Source organism: Lolium rigidum, chromosome 7, assembly GCF_022539505.1.
Source record: "Lolium rigidum isolate FL_2022 chromosome 7, APGP_CSIRO_Lrig_0.1, whole genome shotgun sequence".
In the NCBI taxonomy this organism is placed as follows: Eukaryota; Viridiplantae; Streptophyta; class Magnoliopsida; order Poales; family Poaceae; genus Lolium; species Lolium rigidum.
The window spans coordinates 355,033,582-355,056,097 of record NC_061514.1 but is presented as its reverse complement, the minus strand read 5'-3'; the positions used below and the strand labels follow the sequence as shown (position 1 = coordinate 355,056,097).

Sequence of the window (22,516 nt, the reverse complement as noted above, 5' to 3'; positions counted from 1 at the left end):
GTAAAACTACCATCTATCTGTGCGCTAATCAAATTTTCATTTTTGTAAAGATTTGACCTTGATTATATCAGCATTTAAGACCATATATAGCTGCAGGGTTTGTTTAGATCCAAGACCATCTATAGTTGGACGTTGGGAAGCAGGAGCGTGCCTTGTCCGGGCGTAAGGGCGCCTCCATTTGTTTAGCCATGCACCTTATTAAGTCAGTGCAATAAGTGTATTATAATTAGGCAAGTGGAGTTGATGGAGCATGTGAGGGGAATCGAGCACATGATCTTGAGAGTTCGGGTTTATCTCCTAACCAGCCTGTGTTTGCTGCCGCTGCGCGCGCTCTCTTTCTACATCTCTCTCCATCGGACAACTGTCCTTTAAGTGGATAGTATAGTACATTGCAATCTTATATTTCAACAAACCAGCCTAGATGCGTGTGTAAAGAATCATGCTTAAACAACTTTACCACAGCTAAGCTCAGCTAGCGACTGCTTTTAACAAAGTAAGTCTCCTTAAATCCACGCGGATTAATCAAACAGAGCCATTTTCTAGTGACTAATTTGCTCTTACTCATAGATTTTGTTATCAAGTGAAATACCACGGTTACTAGCGGATAACCGGAATTCCCAGCCCTCCTCGTGTAAAAAAGTCTAGCCCATTTGAATTTGGACTGCTTGTGCTCAGTCAACCCTAAATCACACATGTGCTCCCCATGTGCTATAACCCCATGCCCCATACCACATATTTAGAAATTATTGAGTTTAAAGTCAAATTTTGTTTGAGAATATCTTCCGGTATTTGACCAATTATCTCTGAGATTGTGTTCTTACTTGTACCCAAAGCCTTGCTCATCACTAGTGCATAAGATGTGCAAGGACGAATTACCCTATGTACAATTACTTCTATAAGGAAAGCTCTGATTCAGCACCCCGCTCCTCCCTCTCCCCCTGCGTGGAGACGGGAGCAAACCCTACAAAACTTCAGCGCCGCCAGCCGTCCCCTCCTTCCTTCTCCTACTGCCGGTAGAAGGAGCGACCGAGCAAAGCTTGGCCATTGAAGGTGGCGGGGTCTGCTTGTTCCCTCACATGGAGGAACTACAGGTGGAAGGCTCCTCCATGGCATGGGCGTGGTGAGGTAGCCTTGCACCATGGCGTAGTAGATCTCCGGCGTGCGGCGGTGCGGAGACACGGCGGACGACGTTGGCGGTGGTATGCATCTCCAGATCGACGGCTTGGCCCCTAATTTATGGTTGGCAAGGGGACGGATGGTGCGGGCTGCGGAACAACATGCCGCTGTGATGGCAATGATGCTCGACAGTTGCATCGAGATCCAACAAGTGTCAGGTATGGATTTGCATGGATCACGGTGAATACCGAGGCGTACGATGGTGGCACCACTTGGCGTCGTTTCCATTGTTGAAGGCATCGGTTTTGCAGCTTCCTTTTTTTCCATGGCTCGGGTGCTCCGGGGAAACCCTAGATATGGGTTCCCGGGTTGTCGACGCTTTCAGTGTAGCAGAACCTGACTTGAGTTGTTTGGAAGTGGAGCTATCTTGCACTTCAGCGCATCATCGATGATGAGTCTTGGCAGCATAGTGTAGCAGAACCTATTCGCATGACAGCGGGTGCATGCAGGGTGGAGGAACTCTCTGGCTCCATGGTGGCACGACATTAGGCCTCGCAGGAGTTAGTAAGATCTAGGCCTTGAAAAGCGACCATCAGTTGTTGGCTTATGTAGCGTGTGCACGGGTGCTCGCTAAGAGTCTACTACACCTGATGAGAGATCCCGTTTCGCTTAGTGGGTGCCTCGAAGTATGAGACATTCCCCATTCTAGTTGACGGGGGTCTTGCATTGTTTTCCAGGGAATAAGGCCATCCTGACATGATCTTCACTTGTTGTCGGTTTTGTAGGTGTTGCGTGGTGGCTTCAGATTTTTTTTATGTATGATCTTTGTCAAACTTTTGTTGAATAAATCAATAAAAGAAGATGTATGCATGTTTTCGATACAGAAACTGGGATACTCCCTCCATTTTGAAAAAAAAACAATATGTTCTATAAACTATAACATTTCCCTAGACATTCTCGTTAAAAACCATCATAAAAATGTACCCACAACAAATGATCCAGCTAAGCTCGATTAGTGACTTCTAATGCAAAGTAAGTCTCATTAACCAATCAAACCGATCCATTTTCTAGTGACTAATCTGCTCCTGCTCATGGATTTGGTTACCGAGTGAAATACCACGGTTACTAACCGATAACAGGAATTCTCAGCCCCATCCATAATGAGTTTATCTGGTAAAAACTGTACTAGCACATTTGAATTTGGACCGGTTGTGCTCAGTCCAACCTAAACCATATGTGCTCTCTATCCGCTATAACATCATGGCCCAACTCATTTATCCTGAATTTTTTTGATTGATCCTCCTCTAAACATTATATTCGAAATATATAGACATTGTTGAGGTTAAAATTTATATTTTGTTTGAGAATCTTTCCTGTATTTTATCTCCGATAACCACGGTTATCGGAAACCCTACCCCTAGTTGCCAACTGCATAAGATGTGCAGGGACGAATTACCCTATGTATAATTCGTTCTATAAACTATAACATTTGCCATGCACATTCTCGTTAAAAACCCTGATAAAAAAACATATTTACCCAGAACGAATTACAGATACACTTACTTCTCCAGAAGTGGAGCTTGAGTTATCATGCTTTTCATCGATCTTGACCAGATACAGATCCATCTCCATCTTCTAACCCTAACCAAATCCCATGTCCATCTTCAATCTAGACGCGTGCGCGCGCTGTTGACAGCGCACAAGGATAACATGGATCCGATAAGTCTACGTGTTGATACTCGCAGGTAACAGCCCCATGCGGGCGTGGGGCACCTTGCCAAGAACATCCATGGCGGCTAACATCTTTCCCGCAGCTTTGCGGCCCTGAGATTCCAAACGGGGATGCGTAGATAAGCCTTGCCGAGAAGGCGCACGGCACAGGTCAACACGGGCAGCGGCGGCGTGAAAACCTTCCGATTCCAGGTAGATGAGGTGTGTGGTTGGTTGGGTGTGGGGGGGCTGGTGTTCAATGTTTGGAAGCAAAAGCAGGTGCAGGTGCAGGGCATGGAGAATGGTCGATCATCCTGGGTGTCGCATGTGCATGCATGAGGGTGTCGTGATTGGGTTTGGGTTCGAGCAAATCCATATCCGAGAACACACCTCGAGCAAGCTTTACAGTTGAGATAAAAAGAATGCTGCACCGTCAGTGACTAGACATAGCCGATAGCTCACAGAGTAAGTAATGCTGAGTAGATAAGCGACTAGTCAGCTACACTGTTCGTACGAGCTCTTTGCATCTTTCCAAGATCAATACTGGCAAAATACTCAGCAAGTTGCGAGAAGAGATGACGATTCCTAAATAATCAAAGAGGTGATGAGACGATCGAGGGAGAGAGGGAGGGAGCAGTGGCGCGTTTGGAATCCCGGAGCGACGACGCAGCGTTTGGGATCGGCCGCGCGGGCGACGACACGTCCAGGGGCGCGGGGGGCCGGTCTGGGGAGGGCGGAGCCAGCCGGGGGTCGACGCGTGGATGCGATCCCTATTCCTATTCTGTCTGGGGCAGTGGTGCAGGCCATGTGCCTACGCCCCTTGTCTCCCGGGCTAGCTACTCCCTTCACCTGCGCCGCTCGCTACATGCCTTTGATTTGGTCTCTTCTTCCTCCTCGATCGTCGCTAGAGCCTGAACCTTGAGCTGACCATCTCACTGTTTTCGTCTCCTCTCACCTCCTAATCTGTCCATGTCCATCCTTGTTCAAATTATCTCATTGCGATGAGGGAGAAGAAACAAATCAGCGCAGATATTACTGCAGAGAAAGGCCATTGAACGCGCGTGTCCGTGCCGATCGACCGGTCACGTTTTCTTGCCATTCATGTCTATGGCGTGACCAGATAGATATCCCTTATCCAGTTATCCGCATTGATCGGATGGATCATGCACAGGGCGCTGTGAGTCTGCATTGCATGTGTTCTCTCACCCAAAGATAGACATGATCGAGTTCGCGTTCGACACGTTTCCTTCTCGATCGAACCCACATCCTAAATTAACCTTGAGCTTTCTTACATTGCATGCGGATAGCATGCCCAAGTCCATGGCTAATTAACCGCGATTGAGATAAAGTAGTGCAGTAGATCAAACACAAGGAAAGGTCGTCGCATTGGGCAGCTCAATTCTCTATTTGATCTGCTGTTTACTTTTGTCCTTTAGGTCGCTACAATTTTGAAATCGCTAGCCTCTAGCGCAAATCTCTAATTGCAGATAGAGCGTGCTTTATAAAGCTCGATTGTAAACAGTCGGCTAACAGTGGTACCATCGATCAAAAACAAGATGCATGCTGCTAGCAACCCTATTAAGACATAAATTAGAGAGTGCTGGCCGGGAGAATCTCCTTCTCAATCTTTTCGACGAAAGCGAGACCCCTTTCCAGGAGCTAGCAATTGTCACCTGTACGTCGTCCAGCCGAGCTCTTGTCTTAGCTTAGCCTCGGAGGCCGCGCGCGCAGCGCATATGCTAACCCCCAAATTATTATGCTACTGTCAAATGCCATGATCCGGCCCCTACTCCAACAAAGCAAGAGAGAGAGGGAGAGGGAGCATTGGGAGCGGGTTACAAAATTAGTTAGCTTTTGGTAGTCGCGTGATAACGACGATCGAAACCGGATAACGTCATGGATAACCACTACTTCGGTTTTGCTATAAGTAAGTTGATGCAGGACTGTGCTGAAAAAAATGAACTACTAGTTCATCACATATATGTTTGACACCTTAATTAAAATGTCTCACTGTAACAAAAATTAACTTTTGGTCATCACATGATAAAGACGATCAAACCACAAAAAGTCACAGACAATCGGTATAGCTTTTCTGTAAGTGAGTTGATCCATGGCAATCCTCTGTGTTACAGCCAAACTGAAGTTACTGAAACTGGTAACCAGGCACTACAATTTGACCTAAGAGTGGTATCAGTAACTTCCTATAGCTCAAATTGCAGAGTAACTAATCTCCCAATATACTTGGTGCGGTGTACGTCAGCAATGACCGGTGAATCATGGTCATGGTTTATGGCGAGCCAGCGAGAGAGTGAGTGAAATGCCAAGTACGTCGTCGTAGTACTCCTGCTGGCTGTGTATGATACGTTGCCCCTCTCACATCCACATACCCAGCCGGTCCTGTTCAGAAAGAACCTATAGCTGGCCGGCCGGACTGGCCACCACACCGGCGCCCCACCGGCGCTTGCCGCTGCTACCTATATATTACTCCTAGGTCTCTCCCTCGAGACACGCACCCCCTTCCCCTCGCCTTACTTAACATCAACTAGTGCCTTGCGGTGGTGATCCTCCCTCCTCTTCCCCATCCATTTCCTCATCACGCCGTCCCCCTCCCCTCTCACCTCACATCCCTTCTCTCCCCTCCTCACGAGCTCCAAAACAAAGGAGCGCGCGCCACCAAGCATGGACAAGCAGCTCTTCGATTCCTCCTACGTGGACACGTCCTTCTTCGTTGCCAGTGGTAAGTACACGACGAACTGAGCTCCACGGACCCGCTTGCTTCTACGCATGCAATGACAGCTGTAAAAGTCTCACTTTCACCCGTGATGTGCAGGCACGGCGCAGGGGGAGAGCCGGCCGAGGGCGCGGCGCAGGCGGCGGAGGGCGGCGAGGTGCGGTGACGTCGACGGCGGCGATCTGGACGGAGGAGGCGACCCCAAGAAGCGCCGGCTCAGCGACGAGCAGGTGGAGATGCTCGAGCTCAGCTTCCGGGAAGAGCGCAAGCTGGAGACCGGCCGGAAGGTGCACCTGGCCGCCGAGCTCGGGCTCGATCCCAAGCAGGTCGCCGTCTGGTTCCAGAACCGCCGCGCGCGCCACAAGAGCAAGCTGCTCGAGGAGGAGTTCGCCAAGCTCAAGCACGCCCATGACGCCGCCATCCTCAACAAATGCCATCTCGAGAACGAGGTACTTAATTTCTGGCATGCCTGTTGCCTTGCCGTCGCATCAATTCCTCCTCTGTTCTAGGCTTCTAGCACATGTAACTATGTAAGCGTGTCAAATCAGCAAGACAGCAACTACATGATCCATTAATTCCTTTCCACCTTCATGGCAGGTGCTGAGGCTGAAGGAGAGGCTGGGGGCCACGGAGGAGGAGGTGAGACGTCTCAGATCCGCGGCTGGGAGCCACGCAGCTTCCGGTGACGGCGGAGACGCCGCTGGCGCCGTTGTCGCGTGCGGCGGCAGCCCGAGCTCGTCCTTCTCGGCGGGCACCTGCCACCAGCAGCACCCAGGTTTCAGCGGGCAGGACGTGATGGGGCCGGACGATGACCTGATGATGTGCGTCCCGGAGTATGGTGGATATGCCGATAGCAGCGTCGTCGAGTGGTTTAGCCTGTACGGGCTCATGTGAGATTAAGATGGGCATCAGCTGCAAGCAGATTATTCTAGCTAGTTAGTCATAGTGTTAATTAATTAAGTTGGGATCAATGGTCTGAAGGTGTGCGTGTTCAATTATGTACATAAGGTTTATTAATTAATGGCAAAAGCTTGCCAGCTAGCAAGTGCTTCCAGATATGCATGAGTTTTATCAGTATATTTTGCTTCATTGGTAAATATGTCATTTTGGGGAAGTACTTGAGTATGCAAGCTACCAATCATCTTAACAAAGAGTGTTACATTTCCAAATGAAGCTCCAATTCATGACGATGATGATGAGGACACAATCGGATATACAATTTTGATATGTTGGACATTGAATTTAAATGACCAGATTATGGTGTATTTTGGAGTTGGGTTTTAGATGAAAGGAATGTTCCACAGACAAACTACTTTAAAAAAAATCTTGCATTGGCCCTTGTAGTGCAAATTTGTAAACAAATGCTTATCACACAATATACAAAAAATGCACATTAATTAATAGACTTTACAAATCAATTCCCATATATGGATAATACATCAGACAATATAAATATTGAAAATGATTGGTTTTGAGTTGAGAATGCATCAAAGACACATGGTACCAAAATAGAACCATCAGCAACATGTATATTTGCTGAATTGAAATATCCATGCATCAAATAAGAATTAAAATATTTGAGGTGAATCCTTAAAGGAGTTTATGATGATATGGGACATGTGATACACATTCAGTGACAAATCCAGTCAATTTGCCAAGGGATGGTAACCTACATTTACACAATGGATTTGACATTAATCCCCACCCGGGTCAGATGCCATTGTGTTGGCTCCGTCCTTGCTAATGCTTGAAAAATCCGTTGCATTAATGAACTTCATTTTTTGTAAGCTACATAGATATGTGAGAAAATAGTGTGTTTCGAGGCATTTCTTAGAAACTATGTCACGAAAGAAAAGGATAACAATTTCATCTCTATTAATGTGGCGGCATGGATTCATCATAAAAATGATTTTCATATAAACTAGCACAGTGGCCCTCGCAAATGCGAGGGCGACATCTATTTTTTTTTAAATGATTGAGAATGAATTTTACAATATTTGCATATTCACATTTTTTATATTGTGGAAGGAGATAATGTGGGTATGTGGTCACGAAAAATATATCACACGTGTGACAAATATAAATAAATGTATTTTCCAACAAAAAATAAATGTATCGTTATAAGAAATTAGGGAAATTTAAATAAAATTTGTAAAATGTCAATCATTCCGAAATAGAGCTCTTTGTGTGTCTTTCGCTCTCCACTTGTTATAGGCTTGGTTCACATGTATTTTTCATGTCAGGTAACGTAGTTTCCTAATGTTAAAATTAGTAAATTTGTTGTGTTATGACAATGTTAACTCGCATAGATTTTTTAATGTTTAAAATATTTTAAATTACAAATCTCTATCGAAAATCCTTGCTAATTAAAATTCAACCGTGGGTAGATTAAATTATACGTCACAGCTTGAGACGCTAATAATAAAATGGAGGGAACAACTCGTTCCATGACTAACCTTATTTTGAGTTGCATATTTAAGATGTATATGGTATGGTATCATATCACCTTATATGTAGATGTTCTTACATATAAACAGAAGTGAAATTATGCATTCTGAAATTATACTCGTTGTAGAATAACATAATTTAAAAATAACCAAGCGACTTGCTATATGCACATTAGTTCATCGAGATATACTACTTGCAATCAAATTGTTGTATCAGCCTAAATGATAGTTTTATACTTATTGTTTTTGTTATGGTTGTGGTTATTTTTGCAGAAATCCAAAACTAAACCGAGGTGCATATGCACCCAGTATGTACAAAACATATTTTTAAAAGTAAAAAGTTTAGGAAAAAAATTATTTGTGCCATGTGCAAGAAAAGACAAAAAAATTCAGAGAAATAGATTATTTTAGCACCAAAATTTATCTTTTTCACACAGGACACAAAACATGTTGGTTTTTGCTGAAACAACTTTGTGAGCATGTAGCATGTCAAGAGATACATGAGACAATTCTTATTTTTTGAAACTTTTAAATATGTTTAAAATGCATTTCAAATAAAGGGTGCATATGCAATCGGGTGCAGAAACACCCTTCCTTTATTCTTGCCATTATTATCTCCATCGTAAATAAATATTTTATACATATAAATTTAAAAATGACAAGTTCAAATAAAGTGCAATCAAATTTGCATTGTTCTTTACATCAATCAGAACATATCCCTTGATCGAAGAATTCAAATATCTCCACTCCTATTAAAAACAATATAAAAAACGTAGAGTAGGTATTTTTCCATTTGATATTTTGTAAAAACAAACGAATGGTAAAAAATCCGAATGCTTCGGCTCATGATTTGATTAGAAGACGATTAGACTAATACTTTTATTTGGAGAACTTGGAAGATAGATTCCTTTGCGATGCCCGTTGAATCACTTTTCGTGTTGCTTGCTTCCGGGCTTCAAAAAATTACGTACCAGCATATTATTGCACTTCCCGTGAAATATTAAGAGTTCCTTTTTATGTGCTATGTGCCATAAAGTGCTACTTCCTCCGTTTGGGTATAAGGTTTTTTTTCCTGTATTTGCTACTTGGCATAATTTTCCACTCCGTCCGTTTGGGTATAAGTTCCTTCTCGCCTTTTTCCTGATATTTCAAAATTCTAGGCTCAATTCTTTATACGACCATAAAATATGGTTCAAGCCTCCTTTTTTCAAACAATAAGTGCACGGGAGTGCTTCCACCATACTCCCTTCATTTGGGTATAACCCATCTCTTTTTCCAGATATTTTGAAATCTTTTGAAAATCCTAGGTCCACTTCATTAACACTATTAAATCTGGTGCATACCTTCCTTTTAATTTGAACAAACCCCTACCAATGGATACGTGATATTGTGAACGGTTAGTGGCCAAAAATCAATCTCAGGCATGGCTAATCCCCTAATTAAAAGTGATTAAATTACCAAGAATTAACTCTTTGTTATTTAATGTGGACTCTTTCTATGGCTCCTAAAAACATATGCTCCTCATTTCATACACATTTTAGAATATCAAAAAATTCCGAGAAAAATGAAAAGCATACAACTTGATGTTCTATGTGCTCGCAAAGTCATTTCACAGAAAACTGACATTTTTGTGTCCTTTGTAAGAAGAGAAAATTTGGTGCTAAAAAAATCTCTTAAAGAGACATTTCATTATTATTTTTAGACAAGACACATAAAATGTTATTCTTTCATGTGCGCACACATTTTGGAATATTAAAAAATTCAGATAAAAAATACCGCGCATACAACTTGATGTTCTATGTGCTCACAAATCGTTTCATGAAAAATCGATATTTTTGTGTCCTTCTTTAGAAGACAAAATTTGGCGATAACAAAAGTTCCTCAAGAGACATTTCCTTAACGTTTATTTATACTTAGGACACAAAAAATGACATTCTTTCACCAAACTTGATGGGCGAATATAAATTATTGAGTTGTACATGCGAAATTTTTGTTCGCATTTTTTATATTTTAAAATGTTTTACTTGGTACCGGGATCATATGCATCCTTGATCAAAAGTGAGTCTCCGCTACTATATCTGGTTTCTTATTCAACGTGACTTAAATAGCAAAAGAAAAAAAAACCATACGTGAGATTCAATGTGAAATAGTGGGGCTTGAAAACACGCCATTTCATTTAACATGGACTCTTTCTATTTTCTTCCTTATATTCAACGTGACTTATTGTGGGCCCTTTCTTATTCAACTTGACTTACTTAAGGTGGACTCTTCTCACGGACACTACTAACCTCTAATTGTTACGTATAAAAAAAATAGCATGTCTAATCAATTAGGATAGCTGTAGTTTGAAAGGATAAATATAGACACATCTTCTCTATATTAAACGTGTCAACTGGACCTACAATGTTACATAATTAGTAATTTTGCATTAAATCATAGCCACTTATTTTAAATCTAACTCTTAAAATAATTTAGACTATGTGGCTTAACATGGTGGCTCTATTTAACATCTGTATTTTGCTTTTAGTATATAAATAGATAAATAGATTTGTTTATAATTTATTTAACTAATAAAACTATAAACGCCAACACCATTAATTTTGGAGAGGCGAGGTTATGGTGATTTAGATTAAACATATAATAATAATAATAATAATAATAATAATAATAATAATAATAATAATAATAATAATAATAATAATAATAATGCAACTGCATTATAACTGCATTATAGCTTTCTACGAACAATGTGATCAAGCTACTCACCCGAAAGCTCCCTTGATAGTACGGCTTTCAAGTAGCAACATTGGATAGGATTTGAAAATGAACACACAAAGAAATTCAAAAAGAGAGAGAACTCGAGAACCTTGGCTAAGGACACAATCACACGGTGTTGAAAAAAGAAGATCAATAAGAACCAACTCCTAACAAAAGGAGGTCGGGGGCTAAGGCCACCATGTATGGGTAGATTAGTTATGCACTGCGAAGATATATCTTGGGTGCCAACCAGAAACTTGTCACTGGGGCTTAATAATCAATAGAGACATTACAGAATGATTGTTCACTTTGGGCATATGTGGCGAGACCGGGATAGATAGCCATGTTAAGACCGCACTCCCCAATATACGAGTCAAAGAGAAGGTAGGTAAGCAAGGGTGATCAAGCCATATTCTTCGAATCTATGATAATTAGATCATACCGCAACTCCTAGAATATTCTTTCATCGAGTGGCTTCATGAAACTGTCCGCAAGTTGGTCTTTGGTACATGCATAATATTAGCCAATACTTCCACGGGAAACATGCTTTCGGATGAAGTGGTGGTGGATCTCGGTATGCTTTGTTTGTTGATGTTACATCGGGTTGTAGGCGATCTTGATGGCACTTTCATTTTTACATAGAAAATGTACTTTGTTACAAGTGATACGCAATCCTTTAAAGTTTGACTCATTCATAGAAATTTAGTGCATCAACTTGCGGTGGCAACATATTCCATTTGGTCGGTTGAGAGGGAGGTACAACTTTGCTTCTCGAAATACAAACATATCAAGGACCTACAAAGAAATTGGCATTCCCTAGATGTTGACCTCATATCATACTTATCTCTTGCCCAAGCTGAGTCCATGTAGCAAAATAAAATAAAATCTTGAGCCCTTGGGGTACCACGAAACGAAGTTTGGGGTATGAACTAAATATCGAAAGATTCTTTTGACCGCCACATTATGACTTTCTTTAGGAGAGGCTCACACACACACCTACACTCAACACGATATCCGGTCTAGATGCACAAAGGTGAGATAAGAACTGATTAAGATGGTATAAATTTTGATCCACGCCTTACCATTGGGGTGTAGCTCAAGATGACAATTAATTGGCATTGGGGTCATGCAACATTAACATACTTCATCTTGAACTTCTTGAGCATTCTTGGATATATTTGGCTTGACTGATAAAAGTTCATTTTCTCAACTGCTTGACTTCAAACCCAGTAGAGAACTTCAACTCTCCCATCATAGACATCTCGAACCTATCAGTCATTAGCTTTGCAATTCGCTCATTGCAATATTTAAAAGTCACCAAGTATAATATCATCATCATATAATTTCCAAATGAAAATCTCCCCATTTACCTTTTCTTTAGTAAAAAGAGTGGGGTCGATTATCCCAACCTCATATCCACGGTCTTCTAACAACTCTCTAAGGTGCTCATATCATCACACAAGTGAAACTTATTTAAGGCCATAGAGCTCCTTACCTAGTTTGTAGACATAGTTAGGAAAGTTGGGGGTCCTCAAACCCCGGCGGTTGCTTCACATATACAAACTCATTCAAACATCCATTCAGAAATGCACTTTTAAACATTCATTTTTTGCAACTTTAAATTATGATGTGTGGCATATGCAAGAAGGATACAAATGGATTCAAGGCGAGCCACTGAAAGAGTATTTTACCCTTATCTGTTATTTTTGCGAATGACGACACTCTAACTATGTGTGAACTAATCTTACAAGTGATCATACATGTTTTATTTCACAAGTGATGATGGAAGATGGTTAGAGCCCCCCAAATCGCTAGTCAAGAGAAGTGTTGGTGTTTCGGCGTGTATTCCTTTTTGTTTTATGTTTGAGTCATAGGAAACACCACATTATTAAGAGAGGTGGTCTCGATAAGTTTATTGAGGATGTTGCCTCTAGCCTATAACACTAGTGGAAAACAGGGCTTTCGTGGGAGCCTTTTGTCGCGGGCGCAATTGCACCCGCGACAAATGGCATGGCCACGTCGCCCTGAAACCATTCGGAGCAAGCCTGCCCTTTTGTCGCGCCCTTTTTTCGCGGGCCGTATCACAACCCGCGACAAAAGGGGTCTGAGCTTTGGCGCCCCCCGCCAGCACCCCTTTTGTCGCGGGTCGTAATACGGCCCGTGACAAAAGGGCCATGCCTATATATACACGCAGCCAGGCCCAACCACCTCCCTACATTTATTTTCCTTGGTGGTGAAAGGTGGAGGGATGCTAGCTCATTTTTTCTACATGTGCACAAGAGGTGTTTGATGGAATGTTTGTGAGGGATGCCACTTGATTTTATTTGATAAGATTTCTCCTCTTTTTGATCCTAAAAGGTTAGCAACTATTTTCTCGTATATACATAGTCCGTACAATACTAATTTTAGCAAGGTGATTGCATCCGATACATAATTGTACTTATGATGCGAGATGAGTCATCCATGGATGTACGGTAACCGATGTGCTCCCGCTTTCAGAGAGGGCGTGAATTCTTTCCTACTTGTGGCCGAGGCCAACAAGTCGAAGCAAGGTTTTATGTGTTGTCCATGTATAAAATGTAAGAACGAGAAGGATTACTCTTGCTCAAGAGACATTAAGAGCCACCTGCTTCGGTTTGGATTCATGTCCAGCTATAATGTTTGGACCAAGCACGGAGAAGAAGGGGTTATGATGGAAGACGGTGATGAAGAAGAAGATAACGATGACCAGTACCGATCTATGTTCTCTCGAATGCGATGATACCGCAATGGACGACAATGAAGAAGAAGGAGGTGAAGAACAGACAGCGAGATGATCCCGTTGATGATGATCTTCGTCGGGCCATTTCTGATGCAAGAAGAGACTGTGGCACGGATAAGGAGAGGTTGTAGTTCGACAAGATGTTAGAGGACCACCACAAATTGTTGTACCCAGGTTGTGAAGATGGACAGAGAAAGCTGGGTAGCATATTGGAATTGCTGAAATGGAAGACAAAGGTCGGTGTGACTAACTCGGGATTTGAAAAATTGATGATAATATTAAAGAAGCTGTTTCCAAGAAATAACGAATTGCCCGTCAGTACATATGAAGCAAAGAAGCTTGTCTGCCCTCTAGGATTAGATGTGCAGAAGATACATGCATGCATTAATGACTATATCCTCTACCGCGGTGAGAAGTACGAGAATTTGAATAAATACCCGATATGCGGTGCATTGCGGTATAAGATCAGAAAAGATGACCCTGGTGATGTTGAGGGTGAGCCACCCAGGAAGAGGGTTCCTGCGAAGGTGATGTGGTATGCTCCAATAACACCACGGTTGAAATGTTTGTTCAGAAACAAAGAGCATGCCAAATTGTTGCGATGGCACATGGAAGAACGTAAGAAAGACGCGATGTTGAGGCACCCCGCTGATGGTCGGCAGTGGAGAAACATCGGGAGAGAGTTCCCGGATTTTGCAGGTGAGGCAAGGAACTTATGGTTTGGTCTAAGTACAGATGGCATGAATCCTTTTGGGGAGCATAGCTGCAGTTACAGCACCTGGCCCGTGACTTTATGTATCTACAACCTTCCTCCTTGGTTGTGCATGAAGCGGAAGTTCATTATGATGCCAGTGCTTATCCAAGGCCCAAAGCAACCCGGCAACGACATTGAAGTGTACCTAAGGCCATTAGTTGATGAACTTTTGGAGTTGTGGGCCAAACCAGGTGTACGTGTGTGGGATGAGCACACCGAGCAAGAATTTGACCTACGAGCGTTGCTATTCGTAACCATCAATGATTGGCCTGCTCTTAGTAACATTTCAGGACAGATGAACAAATGATACAATGCATGCACACACTGTTTAGATGAGACTGAAGGTAAATATTTGGGAAAAAGCAGAAAAGTTGTGTACCCGTACAATCGTCGTTTCCTTCCGCGCAAGCATCCTTTAAGGAAAAAAGGCAAGCATTTCGATGGAGAGGCAGACCACCGTCCGAAGCCTGTCCCCCGTAGTGGTGCTGATATATTTGACATGGTCAAGGATTTAAATGTTATCTTTGGAAAGGGTCCAGGCAGTCGACCTGTTCCGACAGACGCTGACGGACACGCGCCCATGTGGAAGAAGAAATCTATTTTTTGGGAGCTAGAATATTGGAAAGTCCTGGAAGTCCACTCTGCAATCGACGTGATGCACCTGACCAACAATCTTTGTGTGAATATTCTAGGTTTCCTGGGCGTGTATGGGAAGACAAAAGATACAACAGAAGCACGGGACGACTAGGAACGTCATAAAGGACGAAATGGCAATCATCCAGGGAAGTTTGAAGGGCCTGCCGCACTACGCTCTTACCAAACAAGAGAAGGAGATATTTTTTGAAGCCCTATTCAGTATCAAGGTTCCGTCTGGTTTCTCGTCGAATATAAAGGGGATAGTAAATATGAAGGAGAAAAAATTCCAGAACCTAAAGTCCCATGACTGCCACGTGCTTATGACACAATTGCTTCCGGTTGCATTGAGGGGACTTCTACCAGAAAATGTTCGACTAGCCATTGTGAAGATATGTGCATTCCTCAACACAATTTCTCAGAAGGTAATGGATCCAGAAACTTTGTCAGGATTACAGGAAGATGTGGTCGAATGTCTTGTCAGCTTCGAGTTGTTGTTCCCACCATCCTTCTTCAATATTATGACGCACCTCCACGTTCACCTAGTTGAAGAGATTAGAATTCTCGGTCCTGTATTTCTACACAATATGTTCCCCTTCGAGAGGTTCATGGGAGTTTTAAAGAAATATGTTCATAACCGAGCTAGGCCGGAAGGAAGTATCTCAAAGGGCTACGGAACTGAGGAAGTCATTGAGTTTTGTATTGACTTTATTCCTGACCTTAAGCCGATTGGTGTTCCTGAATCTCAGTATGAGGGGAGGCTAACTGGAAAAGGCACACTAGGAAGGAAAGCAACGGTGTGCAGGCACAAGATTTCTTTCAATCAAGCACACTACACAGTTCTATACAATTCCAGCTTGGTGGCTCCGTACATCGAGAAACATAAGAATGTTTTACGAGAAATAAACCCGGGCAAGCTCGATTCATTGATTACACGTGAACACATGAATACCTTCGGCAGTTGGTTGCAAAGACATCTCATGAGTGACACCACTGTTGTAGAGCAGCTGTACTTGTTGGCTAGGTTACCATCTTCAAGCATATGTACATTCCAAGGGTACGAGATAAATGGGAATACATTTTACACGATCGACCAAGATAAAAAGAGCACCAACCAAAACAGTGGTGTCCGCTTCGATGCAAAAGACGAGAATGGGCAGACCACCACATATTATGGATACATAGAGGAGATATGGGAACTTGACTATGGACCCACTTTTAAGGTCCCTTTGTTTCGGTGCAAATGGGTGAAGCTCAGCGGTGTACATATAGACGATAAGTACGATATGACAACAGTTGATCCCAACAATCTTGCGTACCTGGACGAGCCATTTGTCCTAGCCAACGAGGTGGCTCAAGTTTTCTACATGAAGGACATGTCTAGCAAATCGAGAAAAAGAAATCAACAAAAGAATACATCAACCGAGGAGCCAAAGCGCCACATAGTTCTTTCTGGGAAAAGAAACATAGTGGGAGTGGATGACAAGACAGACATGTCAGAAGATTATAATAAGTTTAGGCGATGTAATAATGTATTCTTCATATATAGTTCCCAAGACAATCTCTACATTTATGTAATAATGAGAACCCTTTCCCCAACACTGTTAGAGGAGACAGAGTCTTTCACGGGATTGCAGGGAAATTTTTCCGAGGAGCAGCTTCCGAAGATGTCGTAGGGCGTGTGCACCAACGACATCTTCGAGAAGCTGCGCCACGGGAGATTTCCCAACCCTTTCCTTCATCCATGGGAATGAAACTGTGCTTGGCTTGTTGATCTGGTTGGCAAGGCGTATCGATGCTCCTTTTATAGGCACGACACGCTTCTACTTTGTCTTGTTCCTTTGACAGGGCGTCGTGCGCTACATGCTTTATCTCATCGAGCAGTGCGTCCACCCACGCGTCCTTATCCTGCCGACAGCTTTAGTCCCGGTTGCACCCACCAACCATGACAAAAGGTTACCGACACATCCTTATCCTGCCGACAGCTTTAGTCCCGGTTGCACCCACCAGCCGTGACAAAAGGTTACCCGCACGTCAGCCCCCCAGATAAGGCCCTCCTAGATAAGCCTCCCCCAGTCTTTTGTCCCGGTTTGAGCCTCCACCCGGGATGAAAGTTTCGAGCGCCAGTGCGTTCCCTCCTATTTTCTTCCCGCGTTCCCGCCATTTTTCCACTATATATATGTAGGCTTGGCCTCCATTTACATATCACATGTAGACTCATATCTGCAAACCTCATCACTCTCTCCCATGGCTTCCATCGTATGTCTAACACCCCGGGAGGCGGAGGCGCTTTGCGCCTCGAACTACCCCTGTCCGCCAGGCTACCGCGTCCCGACAGGCTGGTTGCTGAGCGTCGGAGGCGTACCGGTCCCTCCTATCCCTCTAGGTGTGCCACGCGAGATGGCCATCACGAACCACTACTATTTCGAGCTCACGCCTGAGTAGCGGAGGAATCCCCAGTGGCATCCCGACTACAGCCCGACTTGGGACAGCTTCTTCATCAATCGGCGTGAGAGGGCGGTTGCGAGGTACGAGGAGGACGGCCCGCCTCCTTCGAACTTCAACGAGGCCGGCCGTCGCCTGTGGTGGCGCGGCCGGACTCTCCGGAGCGTCATGGCCTACCGTGGCCCCCGCCTGCGCTACCCTCAATCCCAGCCCACGCGTGCTCACTCGTCGAGGTTCGACAACCGCGACCCCGATGCTAGTGACGATGACGTCAGCGACTATGATGACTACAGTGGCGACTATTATAGGGCTAGGCACGACTATGACTAAATGGCTCCAACATTCGAATCTGGCCATGTATCTTAATTTTCAGTTGAGCTCTGTACTTTAATCCCAGTTCAATCGTAATAAAATTTCGTGTCAACCACTTTATTGAACAAAAACAACAGAAAACGACTTTATAAACTAAATTTAAACTAATAGAACCGACAACGACTTTATTGAAATTACAATAAAATAGATAAATGACTAGTCTAGTCTCTACTCGTCGTCGGAGGTTGTCTCCGTCCAAATGTCATACCACCGAGGGTCGTTTTCGGTCCAAGTTGTATTCGGGTTCTCGAGCTCGAACTCGGCGACAGCCCGACGGTGGCGCCTGTTGGACCTGCGTTGTGCCCTAAGGTCAGCGAAGAACGCGTTGGTGTTGTCGATGTCGTTGGGGAACTACGCCCTCCACTGGCGCATCAACTGCTCGTCGTGCTCAGCGATGGCGATCCTGCACTGCACCTGGCGGTGCCGGCGACGGTCCTCGTCGTCGACGAGGCACGGCGCTGGCGCGAGGAACTCCGCCTCCTCTAGCGATTCAACATCCGGGAAGTTCATGTCGCGCCGTGGCCGCCGAAGCGCCACGCCGCCGCGTCGTAAGCGCGCGCCGCCAGCTCCGGCGTGTTGTACGTGCCGAGGGTGAGGCGGAAGCCACCGGCGCGTATCTCGGCGTAGAACCTACCGCTCGGACGCACTCGAACGCCACGGAAACCTGACGACCCTCGACGACGTGGAGGCACCCCGGAGATGAATGAGCGGAGGCGGTGGCGACGTGTGGTTGCGCCCGCATGCATCGCTCTATATAGCGCACGCGGGGCATGGCACGTGTAAGCCACGGATACACACGTCGCACTCTGGCAGCGGCGGGGCGAGGCACGTGGAAGCTGCGGCGACACGTGGCACGGGGAAGCGACACTTGTGGCAGGCCGGCGGTGCGCAGTAGAGAAGAAACAAAAACGGATGAAAGATTGATATGATGCGAGATGCAAATAGTTATATGGATGTCATATTCATGTTCATTGTATTTTTCTGACAAATTTTCATATATAAAACTTTTCTATTTGAGTTACCATTTAAAAATTATTGAAAAATAGTTTTTATTAAGTTAAAGTAGATAGATAGGAAAAAGGAAAAAAAAAACAGAGGCTGATCCGTGTCCAACGGCTCCAGGCCGTTGGATTCAAATGGCCGGAGCCGTTGGATGCAGTGCCACAGATCAGCCCAAAGCCCTTTAATCACGGGTGGTGCCTCAACCCGCGACAAAAGACCCCCCTTTTGTCGCGGGTGGTGGCTCAACCCGCGACAAAAGGGGGGTCTTTTGTCGCGGGTTGAGCCACCACCCGCGACAAAAGAGGGGAACTATAAAAGCTCCGCGCGTCGCGGGACAAACCACAACCCGCGATGTCCAGGAGGCCAACCCTAGATTTTGCGCCGCCAGGCTGCCGGATTGCCGCGCCGCCACCGCCGCCGCTGCCGCGCGCCTCCTCTGCCACCGCCGCACGCCTCCTCTGCCACCTCGCCGCGCGCCTCCTCTGCCACCTCGCCGCACGCCTCCTCTGCCACCGCCGCGCCGCCTCGACCTCCTCCGGCGCCGCCGCCGCCGCGCCACGCCTGCGTCGCCGCCGCCGCCAGCGCCACCATCTGCAGGTAGATGCGCCACCGGCCAGTACCGGCGCCGCCGGCGCCTAGCTAGCTCCATTTTTTTAATTTTTTTAGTTTTTAGTTAATTTGTTTTATGTAATTAGTAGTTAGTTTAATAGTTAATTAGTTAGTTAGTTTTTTAGTTAATGTTTTAGTTTATAGTTAATTAGTTAGTTAGTTAATTAGTTAGTTTATAGTTAGTTAGTTTAGTTTATAGTTAATTAGTTAGTTTATAGTTAGTTAGTTAGTATATGTATTTAGTTTAGTTTTTTAGTATATGTATTTATAGTTTAGCTTTTTAGTATATGTAATTAGTTTTTTAGTATAGCCCTAGCGGGGTCGCACTATATGTATAGCCCTAGCGGTGACAAAAAGAGAAAATTTATCTTGTCGATGCCGCCCTAGCGGTCGCAACTCCCTCTCCATCTCGCGCAATCGCCCTCGTGCCGTGCTTCCTCTCCCTCTCGCGATCACTCGACGCCGCAACTTGATCCCCTCTCTCTCCCTCCCCTCTACCTCTTGCGAACACCCGAGCCTCCTCTGCCGCAACTCCCCTCTTCTCTCCCTCTCGCGAACACCCCCGATGCCGCAACTTCCCTCTCCTCTACCTCTGAAACTCCGCAACACCCTATCGCTCTCGCAAACAACAGACGCCGACACCCTCTCCCTCTCGCAAGCAATCGACGCCGACACCCTCTCCCTCTCGCGAACACCCTCTTCCTCACGGGAGCATTGTCGAGATCCTCTCCTTGAGCCTATCGGTTAGTGTTTGATTAGGGTTAGGGTTTGGTTAGGGTTAGGGTTTGGTTTGGTTAGTGTTTTATTAGGGTTAGGGTTTGGTTTGGTTAGTGTTTGATTAGGGTTAGGGTTTGGTTAGGGTTAGAACATGTACTTATCGATTTAATTTTTTGCAGAAACAATGGATCCATTCGAAATCCATCGAGACTTGGAACAGGAAGACATATTCGAGGACATAATCCGCGATGGTCCAGAAGCCGACCGAGAAGAGCGCGACTCCGGTAATGGACAAGCCGACGGCTCCGGAGCTGGAGAAGAACGCGGCTCTGGTGATGGAGAAGCCCGCGGCTCCGGTGATGGAGAAGCCGACGACTCCGGTGATGGAGAAGCCGACGGCTCCGGTGATGGAGAAGCCGACGGCTCTGGTGATGGAGAAGCCGACGACTCCGGTGATGGAGAAGCCGACGGCTCCGGTGATGGAGAAGCCGACGGCTCCGGTCATGACGAGGTATACAATCAGTTGAGGCATTAATGGAATTCTATATGTACATATGTATATAAATTAATTAATTTTTATTCTCTTAGGCCTCCGAAGATAAGTTGGAGAAACGAGGCCCGGCAAAGAAGTTGGGCAAAAAAGACCACTTCGCAATTGAAGCTATATCACCGAAAGGCCAACCGGTGGCACCCGCGAGTGTCAGAGTGTTAAAAATCAGTGCGGAGTTCTGGTTAGAGATCGTCTCCCGATCACTATTAGAGAATGGAACAAGACCAAGAATGTGTCCGAAAGTCAGGTTGCCGATAGGTACAAAGACACACTTTTTGACGACCTCATGGCACATTTCACTTTGCCAGATTTGGGATCGGAGTCTGAGAATGCCAAGCAGAGGGCGCTAGTGAAGAAATGGGCTCTTAAGAAGATGGGGGAATCCTGAAAAGGGATGACGAACAAGAGGCTTCGGCCCTAGTGTTCCGTGGGCGCTTCGGTTTCCGAATGACGCGGAGACTTATAGAAGCCGAGAGAGAGAAAAACAACGCGAGCTGGAGGTGCAGAATGACCGGATGGCTGAGTTCCAACGGCAACTAGACCAGCAGAACATCATTGCATAGTGTTGAGCTCTCCACCATGATTCATTCGAGTGAGAGATCGTGAGCTTGTTACTCTTGGAGGGTCACCTCCTAGTTGGCTTGGTTGGTGTCCCGGTGACCTCTTCGTGGAAGATTGTGAAGGGGCCCGAGCTTCTCATTCGTGGATCTTGTGAAGTGGTTGTGGAGCTTGCCATCTCCGGAGTGGATGAAAATTCAGCAGCAGCAGCGGGAGATTAATGAACTTAAAGGACAGCGCCAGCCAGATACCGCCGGCATATCTCAGCGACGAGACAACAGCGTGGCCGACTCGGAGGCCCCTCCTACACGGATGATAGATGGCAGTCCTGGCGACCCCGTGGATGGAATCAAGGAGCAAACACCTTGTGATCTCCATGAGGTGTTCAGGAACATGTCTGTTAAGGTGGCGGTCGGCTTTGTCTTACCTGCATTTGGACCTGAAGGTGAGCCGGCAACATGGTATGGCAATGAGATTCCAGCTAGCTATGCTCGTGTCGGGGTGGATTTAGTTGTACAGTCGTGGGAGACATTGGAGCTCGAGTTCCCTGGAGGTGATGGGGGGGTTACACTCAGAGAGGTGCTGGGAGAAATCATTCTCTGGGAAAAGAAGAACATCAGGCTGCCAGGCTGGGTAGCCCCTAGTACCGGTCGTCCCAGGTCACCATCACCTCCTCCGGGTGATCGCAGGCCACCATCACCTCCTCCTACCGATCACATGTCGCCACCATCACCCCATGGGTACGACGTCGACCACGACATCTGTAGTCCATCTCCATCTCCAGCGCCGCCGCCTCCGCCCACTAAGACTCGGAATGCACCCAACCGGAAGCGTTTCAAGAGTCATGTCCGCAAGATGTCGCCCCTCCCAAAAGTACCAAAGGTTCCTCCCCCCCCCCCCGTCCTTACGATCGTACTGTCGAGGAAAATGAGGCCATTGTTGCGAAACACACGTATGATCATTTTCATAAGCCAAAACCTCCAGCGCCAGAGCCATACACAGAGAAGCAAAAAGAATATGCTCTTAGTTTCCTGAACACACCATCGCAATATGACTTACACGAGAAGAAGGATGAGTATACACGCACCCTTGCGAGGGTAATTGATGACAAGGTGTTGACTGCCAAAACCCACCGGCGGGCAGCGGCCTTGTCAACACTGTAGAGCCGGGAAGAGCCTAGAGCTGCGGCTGGCTGAGACCCCTCCGAGCGACGGCCCGCAATGCACTTCTGGTCACACGCGGCGTTGCGAAGTGCAAGGGCGTGCCACCTGACCTATACCTGGTCAGGAAGGTGATGAGGATGCCTCGCTTAATTTCCTGCAGGGCATACATGTAAACGTTAAATACGAGCCTC

The 22,516-nt window shown here is 45.5% G+C and overlaps 1 protein-coding gene across 1 annotated transcript; it reads left to right on the top strand.

The window, feature by feature from the left end:
- Positions 1–5,505: 5,505 nt before the first annotated feature.
- Positions 5,506–6,451, top strand: LOC124669935 (homeobox-leucine zipper protein HOX14-like). The gene is made up of 3 exons (XM_047206467.1): positions 5,506–5,563; positions 5,657–6,006; positions 6,155–6,451. The coding sequence occupies exons 1-3, from the start codon at positions 5,506–5,508 to the stop codon at positions 6,449–6,451; spliced, it is 705 nt and encodes a 234-aa protein (XP_047062423.1).
- Positions 6,452–22,516: the final 16,065 nt, after the last annotated feature.